Raw genomic sequence first — 12,582 nt, forward strand, 5'->3', positions numbered from 1 at the left:
AGAATGATAAAAACACATAACACACACTACAGCCTCAATGTGAAATAGCACTTCTAATAGCCCTTATTACCAACCATATGTACAAATAGTTTTAACTCTGCCTTTCACAAAATGCATAATGAAAACTATTCAGTTCAGCTCCGTGGTTAAATAATTGACCAGTATTTATCCTTTTTTTCTAATATGAGTTAGCTAACCACAATATGGAGTCCACCCATGGTTGTACGTCAGTTGAAAATGAAGAAACAAGGTGCACAATATCATTAGCTTAGGGACCAAAATGAAGTAATTACATAATTAATCCCAGGCTGCCTCATTTATATAATTACAATAAATGTGTGCCAAAGGCAGATGCATTATGTCAAGTTCTGTGTGAGTCACATTTGGTGCAAAATAAAATATATTTAATTAGTTAATGCTTTCCAATGCTGTCAGGGTATTGCAGAAGTAGTGAGCTTCTGTACAGATAAATGATGTTGGACACAAGTTCAGAAAACAGTAAGCTACTGTAAGGTAGGTGTTTATACTGAGAGTAGGGTGAGTCCCTTTTAATCCTTTAATGGAGACTTCTAACATATAAAAAAAGGCTATAAAATTATCCAAATTCAATGTAGAGGATGCATAAAAATATAGTTACATATTATAGGAGAGCAGCTTCAGCCAAGGTGGTTGTCTTTGTCAGGTTTTACAGTGTCTGTATCAATAAAACAGCTAACTAGGTTACAGCAGGGTCCCTTACATAACTTCAGCAGGACTCTGCTGATGAAAAGAAAATGTGTAAACTGAGCACCCCAGCAGCAGCAGCCAAAGAAAGGCATCTTGTTTATTTTCTAGTCTCTCAGGATTTCACCTGACTTTAAATCTGCCCTCGGTAGAGTAGAGGTTTCTTTTACATGACCTGAAACAATATGAATAAGCAACAAGCACCAGCCATCTTAGATAACTCTGTGTGTGTGTGTGTGTGTGTGTGTGTGTGTGTGTGTGTGTGTGTGTGTGTGTGTGTGTGTGTGTGTGTGTGTGTGTGTGTGTGTGTGTGTGTGTGTGTGTGTGTGTGTGTGTGTGCGTGCGTGCGTGCGTGCGTGCGTGCGTGCGTGCGTGTGTGTGTGTGTGTGTGTGTGGAGTCTAGGTTTGGGCTTCCACTTTCCAGTCTCTATGTCTCAACCTCAATTGTAACATATGAGCATCTTTATTCTAAATGAGGTAGTAATATTCCATTTAAAAGATTAGAATTGCTTTTTTTCAATGTATTTATTATTATTATTATTATTATTATTATTATTATTATTATTATTATTATTATTTAGCAGACGCCTTTATCTAAGGCGATTTACAGAGACTAGGGTGTGTGAACTGTGCTTTAGCTGCTGTCACTTACAACAACGTCTCACAAGAAAGACAGAGCACAAGGAGGTTAAGCGACTTCCTCAGGGTTACACAGCGAGTCAGTGAATGCGCCAGGGATACATGTTGGTCCAAATGCCATCTTTAATGTGCTGCTTTAATGGATCTTAGGCCTGGATTAAATCAACATTATGGCAGCGCCATAGATATTATAAAAAATGGCTATAGTGGTGATAAGGATCCATTATAGGAATGTTAATAACCTGTTGTTTAAAGCCAGGAAAATGTTCCTGCTATAGACAAATAATTCTGCCATGCAGCCACGAGAGGGAGCTCTGTTTACAGGATTCAACAACGGCTATAATATCACTGCAGTTTGCTCCAGTTGTTGAATTTCACTTTGAAATGGATTGATATCATGAACATTATTACAGTAACTCTGTGAAGGATCCATATAACACCCATGAAAAGATACAGATTCATGTGATAGACATCCATCCATACATACATACATACATACATAAACAAGTACATACATAAATACATACATGTTAAACAAAAACGTTTGTGACTAATATACTTAAAATGAGTCATTTACAACTTGCATGAAATAAATGATAACAGTCTTTAAAAAGAGAAAGGCTTCACATAAAACAATAAAAGTAAAACCAAGCAAACAGCAACCTAGCATTCTACAACGAGCGTTGTTTTGAACAAATTATTTTTTAAAACTGTTGTCAATGGCAGGAAGCATAGTTATGTGTTTTATATATATATATATATATATATATATATATATATATATATATATATATATATATATATATGTGTATCAATTGCATAATTCAGCTGGTATTGATTTTTTGAAAAACTTTCTTTTTTAAGCAAACCTCTTCGTAAATACACATTTATGTGTGGATTCAGCTTTGTAAGTACAATTATTACACTATTTTTCACATATAATGATATAAACTTATATATTTTGGGGTTTTTACTGGAGCAATCTAGGTAAAAGTACCTTGTACCTTGTCCATGGAACATGTACAGCAGTTCCCTGTCGTCCCACACAGGGGGAGGACCCTAACTTGGGATGCTGAACCCACGACTAGGTCACCATGTTATCTGTCTATCTGTAGATCTATATATATATATATATATATATATATATATATATATATATATATACACACACACACACACACACACACACACACACACACACACACACACACACACATACACACACACACACACACACACAAATTCTATTATAAATGCTTAAAGTATTTCGTATGTATTTATTTTATATTACTCCTGGTGAATTTATAACACATAGGTAATAGGACATAAGTGAAGTGGCATTTAACATTCAAACCTGTTTGATATAGGCTACAGTTCATTTACACAGCACAACTATATTACTTGCAATATGTTAGCAGGTGTTTTATTTATTTATTTATTTGCATTAATGATTCTCAATGTTTTAGTAATAATCTGTTTCTAATGAATTTGAACTTGGAATTCATAATAATTACCACGAAACGGTCGTAAAATGTGTGTGGATTATTATTATTTTTTTTTTTTTAAGGGACACTGCAACTTTAAGAAGGAGGTGGACTGCTCGAGAATGACGCAGGAATAATAATGAAAAAGATCCTTAAAAAATTCCTCCCCGGAGCCACCCCGTGTGGTAACGGGTTGAGCTGTTACCTTATTTAAACAACAGGAATTACTGGGGAAACACAATTAGTAAGGAAAACAGAAGAGATTTTTAGATCAGGTTTGCAAGGTTTCTGAAGACAGTCCCACCAGGATCCCTGCATAGATCACACATCCAACTTTGCACGCTACCTCAATAAACCTTAACAAACTTCTCATAAGTTTTTAAAAGACGGCTTTGCTCACTTTTCTTAATTTTGTACGCAAAATAAAAAAGGAAGGAAAAAAATACATTCAAAGGTGCAAACATGCCACGCCTGCCGCTTTGCTGCTACATGCACGTTTGGTTACTTGTGTTACCTGCAAAGATATGTGCACTCAGTAATGAAGCCAGTGATATCGACGTGTTAGTCCTCCTGCCACAGGAAAACTCGTACATCTTCAGCATCCCCAGGGTCCGACCAGCTATAGACTACGCACTGAAGAGCATCAACTCCAACGAGAGTCTCAATTCAGGGTTCAATTTCAAGGTCCACTATAATAACTCAAACTGCGGCAACGAAGCGCTCTTCAGTTTTGTTGAAAGGTCCTTCCTGAAGAAACCCGACGTGGTTCTGGGTCCTGTTTGTGAATATGCTGCGGCCCAAGTGGTGCGGATGGCGTCTTATTGGAACATCCCCATACTTTCTGCAGGTGCCTTGGCATCCGGGTTCGGCACGAAGAAAGCCGAATACACGCACCTGACTCGAGTTTCCCCGGCGTACTCGAAGATGGGGGAAGCGTTCGGGGCGATGTTTAAGCACTTCTCGTGGAAGAAGGCTCTTCTCATCTACCAGGAGGACAAAGAACGGAACTGCTTCTTCTCCATCGAAGGGGTCTACGCTGTGCTTGAAGCAGAGGGGTACCACACAACGACTCTTACCTTTGATTTGAGGCACCCGTTGGAGATTGAAGAAATCATCAAGTCGATCCAAGAGAGTGAAGGTAGTAAGTATATGTACATATAGAAATGTATCTAATTCATTCATAGATGAACCCCGTCTCTCTGACCAGCTGACCCACCTTTAAGTGACCCGCAGCGGTAAATCTCAGTCCTGTCATCCCTCGTCCTAAGGATGATTCACATAAATACAGATTACAGTAAACTTTGTTCCCAAAGAATGAACTGCATACAGGCTAGGCTACCAGTTTGTCCCCACTGCCAGATTATCTAAAATTATATTATAGGCTTCACTTTGCCATTTATCATGGTGATAATCAGTATAATTCAAATCTAAATTTTAAAAAGGAAAGAATACCATGAATAAACATAATATTGCAATATGTTTATGAATATATGGTTTAACATATATTTAAAAGACGCCTTTCAATATTTCAAGATCATGAACAGTATCCATCTAAAAAAAGAAAAAGTACTCCACGTGTGCGAATATAATGTAAATCCGTTTACGAATCAATATAAGTGATGACATGACGGGATAGTTGTACTGCACTCCACACATTTCAACCCAGCTAAAATCCCATTATCTGTGGATTGCACACGTGAACCGGTATAATGTCGATTTTTGCTACTTCGTCAAAATTTGCTAACGGTCGGAAAATATCTGCACTTATACGGGTTTTTTGTTTTATTTTTTATTTTTTATTTTTTTTGCCAAGTTTAAACAATCCAACAATTCATCTTGGTGGTTATATAGAGAATAGTTTGAAAAGATTCTTATTTAAAACTGTACCTAGCGCTATATACTTTACCGTTTGTTAACACCAGCTGTCTGTGTTTAATAGAAAACGAATTATTACACGTGGAGTCAAATGTAACTTTACAAAACACGCACTTTCTCATCCAAAAAAAAAAAAAGTAGGTAGCAGTTTTTGATGCTAGTCTTTGAAAGGAAAAATCTGTACGCACACAGCGCAGTTCTCAAAGTAGGTACTTTTGATAGGTACCATACATTGACGTGACACCTGTTTCTCAGCTGTAGGTTTTAACAATTAGGCTTTACATTTAGACATTGTTTTTTTTATCAGAATATCCACCTTGACGACAGGTATTACATTTACAATCTCAATTTGAACGAGCAGCTGAATTCCTGCCCCTTCTGACAAAGGTAAATCACAGACGAACATCGTGAAAATATAAACAAACGTGTGTCGCATAGTTTAGCAAGATACCCACCTGGTCTAAATGAGTGCGTCACCATTATATACTCCCAAACAAGACACACCGTTGATGTACTATACTGCACTGCATGTGGAAACGTTGAGAATACGAGAGAGACCCTTTCTGATAATCTGTTCCAATATTTCTGAATATGCAGTATGTTTTTCGCTCTGCTTTTCACTTCTATGCTGTATATGAACTGCGTCACCAGTATATACTGTCAAACGAGACACTGTACTTGTACTATACTGCGCTACATGTAGAAACGTTGAGAATATTTGAGACCCTTTCTGAAAATGTATTCCAATGTTTCTGAATAGTCAGTATGTTATTCGCTTTGCTTTTCACTTCTACTGTATATGCTGTGCTCTAGGTGACTTATCTTACTCTGTGTCGGCAAAGGCAGTGCTGTCATTTAAGTGTCGAGGCGATGTTATTATTATTATTATTATTATTATTATTATTATTATTATTATTAAAAATAATTTCAGTATGCCAATATGTAAAATTATAGTTCAATACCATGGATCGAAAAATACCCGCATTATTTCAGGGTTGGGTTTACTTCAGATGTTGGCAACCACAGAAGGCTATGCATTTAATACTGTTACATAGAATAATTAATGCATCTATCTGAAAAAACAAAAAACAACAACAAAAAATAATAATTTCATGATTTACACAAAGCATTAAGCATCATCATTTTCATCAACTTCTGAATAATTTGTAGTCTATTAACATTACTAGGCAATACTAAAACATACCACATTTCTGACCTCTCATTAATTACAGACTGGTCTCCCAAAGCATACTAGACACAATTAACACTACCTTCCAGCTTGTAACATTTCAACATGTGTCTCCCACACTTGTTTACCCTCAAAGTGCTTTCTGTTATGCTTGTATAATAGGACCATTTACTCTGAGGTAACTGCAGGAGAGACAAGCACAGGATATTTCCTTAATTACCCCAAACCCTTTGCAAAACTAGCATAACACAGTCACTAATCCTGTCTGAGACACTTCATACTGTAATAGTAGCTGGTCTTGAGGTGTAACACTTGAATTCACGACCATTCACCGCAGGGACAGAACATGTGTGTATGGGCTGCAGTTAGAGGTGCTCTCCGTGCTATCTATAGTCTTTACTTATACAAAAATAAAAGTCATTGACAGCAAAGTGTTTTGAGGAACAGTGTTTTCCAGAGACACTTTTTGAATAAAACACTAAGTGTAAACGGAGGATAAACTTTCCTTGTGTTTTTACTCAGTGTGTATCAATTCATTCATATCATTGTGAAACATTGAAACCATATAAAGTCATTGACAGTGTTCATGAATGTCATAATCCTTATTAATACATGAATTAAATTTGAATCTGGATTAGAACAGTCTGATTAAAAAACTGATGTAATATCACATGGTTGCTTTCTATACTTGAGGTTTGTTATTTATTTTAAGTAAGCCGATATAATACATAGTGATCTCATATCTCCTGCATTATGATTGTCTAGTTTCACAGACCCTGATTAGCTCTAATCTGGAACTGATTTAGCTTACCTTTAGTGTAATCGGGGTCTGTGAAAACAGGCTCATGTATTACCACTGTGATTCCTCAGACTAGAATCTCTCTGACATAATCTGTGCATTGCCTGCTCTGCATTGAACCTACCCTACAGTATGAGCATGACATGTTAGTGTTTCAGTGGGCTACTCCTTTTACTCCTTTTAAAAGATTAACAATGGTCATGTGACGACTATATGCAAACAGCATCAAACAGTTTTCAGGGCAAGTACTCTTCACCCCCAGCTCCGTTTCCTTTGTCTGAAACACACCTGAAACGCTTGTAGGTTATTTGCACAGCTGAGCCTATACACTAAAAGGCAGTTCATAAACCATACTGCAAGACATCAGGATTGGAGTAAACCAGTTGTAGCAATCATGACTTCATATAAAACAAGCAAGCAGATTGACTGCAGAATGAAAGCAGAGATCCCAAGAAGCTGCAGGCCAGGCATTCTCCTCTCAGGGTGCATGATCATGGCCAGCCAGGCCTGTGGAAGCAGGGGAAGACTCGGGGCAATACATTATTTTATAGATTCTGAAATCCAGGAATGGTCCTGCATTGGCATTTCGCAGAACCCAATGCCTGAAGTAGAAATGTCATCGCCTGCCCCCCTCCCCCGCACACAACAACGTTTTAAATAAGTAAATTCAGTGTGTTTCAGCAATTCATTTTCTACCCCTTAGCGGGAAGAGCAACCCTACAAAATAAGCAAGATCCTGAATTTTGGGAACACATCACAAATTTTTAACTCGTATGTGTTTTAAGGAATATTCCGAGCACTTTACTGTACTTTTAAAATGGTCTTGGTGTAGTCAGAAAATCTGAACTCCACCTGTGTAAGAGTGGATTCCAAATGTCCTCTTTTTTCCAGCTAGTCAAATTGAAGTCCTTGACATAGCTTAAGGTAAGCTGAATAAATATTGCTAGTTAGTTGCACAAGGGAACTGTTTCATGAGCTACAGACTCCATGCTTCTGAAGCAAACGTTCAAAGGTTAATGTAATTAGGGGAGATCTTTGAAGTACTGATGGTCAGTTTGTAATGCATTGAGGCCCACCTCTGTGGTGTGAAGGGTCAAGCTTTGAAAGTTAGAAAACAGAAGAGCTCTGTGTGATTAATTAAAGCCACTGGAGTGTGGTGCTGAAGTTCCTGGAAGTTCAACACATTGCTTGTAATTGTTCTCCTCAGAACCCCTTGGTCCAGTCTTTATGGGGGGAAGAGCCAGGGATCTACTGCCATGGCCAGGCGGTAGACCCTCAAACCAAGCAGGTTTCATTCTTTGAAACTTATTGTGTTAGCTACATCAGTCCAGAGATGAAAAAGAATTAACATTGCTGAAGTCGGTAGCTTTTATTTGACCGACAAGTTGAAAATATACAAGTTTTCAAAACCACATAGTCTAGGCCCCTTCATCTAGTTCAGTTGGATTTGAGCAGAAATAGTGCAGGTCAGGGAAAACTAGAAAAATACAAACTGAAGAAAATGTTAACAGATTTTTTTTTTAAATTTATTTATTAGTATTTCTAAAACTTAAAAAACTGATTAAACTGTAGAAAGCGCTTTGTAATGGTGGTCCACTATAAAAGGTGTTATATAAAATAAAGATTGAGTGATTGATTGATTGATAGAAAACTGAAGTTTTATGAGACTAAACCAAGACACTAAACCAACACACTCCTTCAGTGCTTAAACGTTTTGCAAGTTTAATACAAATGACATTTTGTTTTATGTTGTCTTATTCTTTGTCCTTCCAATTTACTTGAACACATCGAGAGTCAAACAGGATACTTCACTTTAAAGAATCCCGGTTTGGTGCACAGCGATCCATATTGTTGATGGGCAACCCATTGGACAGCCTAGGGGCAGATGATTACCATGCATTTTAAAAACCTGCATCTGACTGCTGCTGTTTATAGATAACTTGCAGTTAATGCATTCTCATTTTGCAGATGAACAGTAAAACATCTCCCTTCAAGTCTGTATGTCAGCTGCGCAGGTGGCAGTGAACTTACTATTTGTTTTGTGCTTGTGTGTTGTTTCCAGTAGTCGTGATGTGTGCTGCCAGTAACGATATCCGGGACATCATGCTTGCAGCTCACCATCGCAGAATGACCAATGGAGATTATATCTTCTTTAACATTGAGCTCTTCAACAGTACATCTTATGGTAAGAAAATATATCTCCTGTCATTTTTTTTTAAAAGTACTGACAGATCTGTGCATGAAACAGTGGTGATTGCTCCAGGTTCTCTGATCTAGGATAAAACTTTTATTTGAACTAGTGCAGTAAAAGGTGTTTGTTTGTGTAGCCATGGTTACCAAGCCCATGGTGTGGTACACGTCATGTGAAAGCACCCTAGGCCTGTTGTATATGTATTTACAGAGTGGGCTTTAACCCTTAGCTTCTTACAATGCCAGACTTTTTTTTTTCCAAAAACATTTATTTCCTGCATCTGTCCTGCAAGTATTAAATTCAGTATTCAATGACTATTGGAATCAGCATCGAATGCCAACAAACTGCGTGAAGCTGATTTACTGCTGTCTGAGTGATTGTTTTATATGCTGTGTAGAATTAGATTCACATGAAAGAAATGCCAGAGGGGGCTGTACAACATGGCTTACAAATGACACAAACATGAGACAAGAGAGAGAAAACTTCCTTCTATTCCCACAACATCCACCACAATAACAAGAGCAATCAGTTTGAGTGGTTTGTGTTTCAATTACTCCAGTTCGGGGGGGTGGGGGTGGGGGTGGGAGGGCATTGCAGTGCTGTAACCAGCGTTGAGGAGCTGCTCTTCAGCTCTAGTGTTTCAGTTAGTCCAGTACAGGAGGGGCATTGCAGTGCTGTAACCAGCGTTCAGGAGCTGCTCTTCAGCTCTAGTGTTTCAGTTAGTCCAGTACAGGAGGGGCATTGCAGTGCTGTAACCAGTGTTCAGGAGCTGCTGTTCAGCTCTAGTGTTTCAGTTAGTCCAGTACAAGGGAGGGGCATTGCAGTGCTGTAACCAGCGTTCAGGAGCTGCTGTTCAGCTCTAGTGTTTCAGTTAGTCCAGTACAGGAGGGGCATTGCTGTGCTGTTACCAGTGTTCTGGAGCTGCTGGTCAGCTCTAGTGTTTCAGTTAGTCCAGTACAAGGGAGGGGCATTGCAGTGCTGTAACCAGCGTTCAGGAGCTGCTCTTCAGCTCTAGTGTTTCAGTTAGTCCAGTACAGGAGGGGCATTGCAGTGCTGTAACCAGCGTTCAGGAGCTGCTGTTCAGCTCTAGTGTTTCAGTTAGTCCAGTACAGGAGGGGCATTGCAGTGCTGTAACCAACGTTCAGGAGCTGCTGTTCAGCTCTAATTGCCTGACACTAATATATGTATTATAGGTTTGATGAGTGAAAATGTCTTCATAGAAGGAGGAGCCAGTGCAATCTAATGGGCTGCCACTTTGTTTCCTTTTGTTTTGCTGGCAATACATTAGCTATGCACTAGATGGTGCTGGTGTTTAATATTATAAAATACTTGGGCTGATATAGCCTGTATTAGCTGTATCTATGGCTGGCAACTCAATAACACAGATTTCTAAAAAAAAAAAAAAAAAAAAACTAACAGAAAACCCGACAACACTTTATTAATTGCATTACGTACCTCGCAGAATTATTGCAAACACCATAAAAGTGTAAGCGGAACACAAAAATAAATAAACAAACAAATAAAAAAATACTGTACTGCATTATGGCTTCTGGTAGACTTTTGCAATATTATTTTGTAGTTTCTTTGATTACATAATGTTAAATAAAAGATCTAAATTATGTTTATATATATATATATATATATATATATATATATATATATATATATATATATATATATATATATATGCATATGTTTTATTAATTTAATTATATTATTTAATTGTACTGTTAATTGTTTTATTGTTATTTATCCCCTGGTTAATTAACAGGTAATACAGGTAATTGTAAATTAGAACCAGGTGCAGGGTATTTAAGGTGTGCAGCCAGTCGGCACAGGGCTGCTGAGTAGGAGGACACAGGAAGTGGTACACTGTGTCCGAGCAGTCACAAAAAGAAGGTACTGTGTGTTAACAGTGTTTGTGTAAGGGTGTCATTTGTTTACTGGTAAACTACTTAGCAGTCCAGCATGTAGTTAGGCACGGATATAAAGTCTGAGTTATCACTCCAAAGTGGAGTTAGGCTTTTGTTTTGTTTTCTATTTACTTCATTTCTGTTTATTTTGTATTATAAAAAGTGTGTACAAGCGCTAAAACTGCAATTCTGTGTGTCGGGGCAAACGTGAGAGAGTGCAGCTCATTTATATATATATATATATTATATATATATATATATATATATATATATATATATATATATATATATATATATATATACACAAACACAAAAATGTCTTGTTTTCAATCACTCGATAACACCCACAGTACAGAAATGTTCATTAATGATCAACAAAATTAGAATACGTTAAAAAAAGATGTAAAGCTGTTACATTTGTATTTCAGAGAAACTGGAGAAACGAATAACAACATAGAACGTCTGTACAGCACTGAAAAACACTATTAAAAAAAAAAAAAAAGAAACTGAAAAAAACCCTGAGCTGTACTCCTGAGCCTCATCTTCTTTAATATTAGCATCACAAGGGTATCCATGTATTATAAAAAAAAAATAATAGATGGGCTTCAGTGAGTTACAGGAAAACAATTCCATCTCGGGTTTCTGTGACAGTTCGTGATGTCACAGAAACACTAGATTCAATTCTTTCCCTGTAACTCACTGAACTATATATAGCCCAATACTATATATATATATATATATATATATATATATATATATATATATATATATATATATATATATATATATATATATATATATATCCCGAAGTCACTCAATGTCCCCTAGGGATTTAGAATTGAATATGTGTGTATATATATATATAGATAACCATAGCTATAGGTGAATGCTCACTTGTACATGTCGGCTGGATGTTTTTTTGGAACATCTTTTTCACCTTCATGCAGTTCTCAGTTATCCCCTCATTTTTTACAGTTTCTTACATACCATAATAATAAGTTCCACTTGACGTTTCTTCAGTTTCTATAGTGACATCTGTCATTACTCCTTTCAAAAGGGCCTCAAGAAAAAAAAAAACATCTAAAGAAATCCTTACTGTTTCTATAGTTTCTTTAAAAACCTTTATGAAGCAGTTCTCAGGCAAGCATCTTTATACACGAATATCTTCTATAATTGAAGGGTTAAGGTTAGGGTTATGGTTAGTCTATCACAAGGCTCCTATACCATGTATACCCTGGTATCCACCACTGTACTGTGTTTTCAACTATTAAACATTTAAACAAAATCTGTTTTTTCTTTAAAAATACCCCATTTACAAGGGTGATTCTCACATATTTAGGGAAATTGGTGTCAGAATTTATAATATAAATTGACTGAAGCTGCGGCAGTTTAGCTGAATTGTGTCTGTGTTATGATCATGCATTAAAAGCATGTCAATTATAAAGAAGTTCAACCTTAAGATATACATAGCATCCTTCCAATGTAAAATATCTAAGGATCAATATGGCTTTTGTCTTGGTGTCATTATTTTTTTTTCCCTGGAAACTGAACATCTGCCCCTTTCCTCCCAGGAAATGGCTCTTGGAAGAGGGGGGACAAGTATGACACGGAAGCCAAGCAGGCCTACGCTGCCCTCAAGACTGTGACTCTGCTGAGGTCGGTGAAGCCGGAGTTTGAGAGATTCTCCATGGAAGTGAACAGATCCCTGCAGAAGCAGGGTGTCAGTGGAGCGGATGACAGTGTACGTAAGTTGTGCGTACAGACCCTAC

At 37.2% G+C, this 12,582-nt stretch overlaps 1 protein-coding gene across 6 annotated transcripts in view; it reads left to right on the forward strand.

Moving 5' to 3' along the window:
- The first annotated feature begins 3,009 nt into the window (after positions 1-3,009).
- LOC121299706 (atrial natriuretic peptide receptor 3-like) overlaps positions 3,010-12,582 on the forward strand; it is a 32,418-nt gene continuing 22,845 nt past the window's right edge. For 4 of the 6 annotated variants that reach the window (XM_041227646.1, XM_041227654.1, XM_041227673.1 and 1 more), the window contains exons 1-3: positions 3,010-3,987; positions 8,772-8,894; positions 12,385-12,554. In XM_041227646.1, coding sequence (XP_041083580.1) covers positions 3,309-3,987; positions 8,772-8,894; positions 12,385-12,554 — 972 coding nt within the window. In that variant the 5' untranslated portion in view covers positions 3,010-3,308. The remainder of the gene's footprint in view (positions 3,988-8,771; positions 8,895-12,384; positions 12,555-12,582) is intronic. The other 2 variants (XM_041227663.1, XM_041227694.1) reach the window with 1 other exon arrangement.

This window comes from Polyodon spathula, chromosome 2 (genome assembly GCF_017654505.1).
Source record: "Polyodon spathula isolate WHYD16114869_AA chromosome 2, ASM1765450v1, whole genome shotgun sequence".
Taxonomy (NCBI): Eukaryota; Metazoa; Chordata; class Actinopteri; order Acipenseriformes; family Polyodontidae; genus Polyodon; species Polyodon spathula.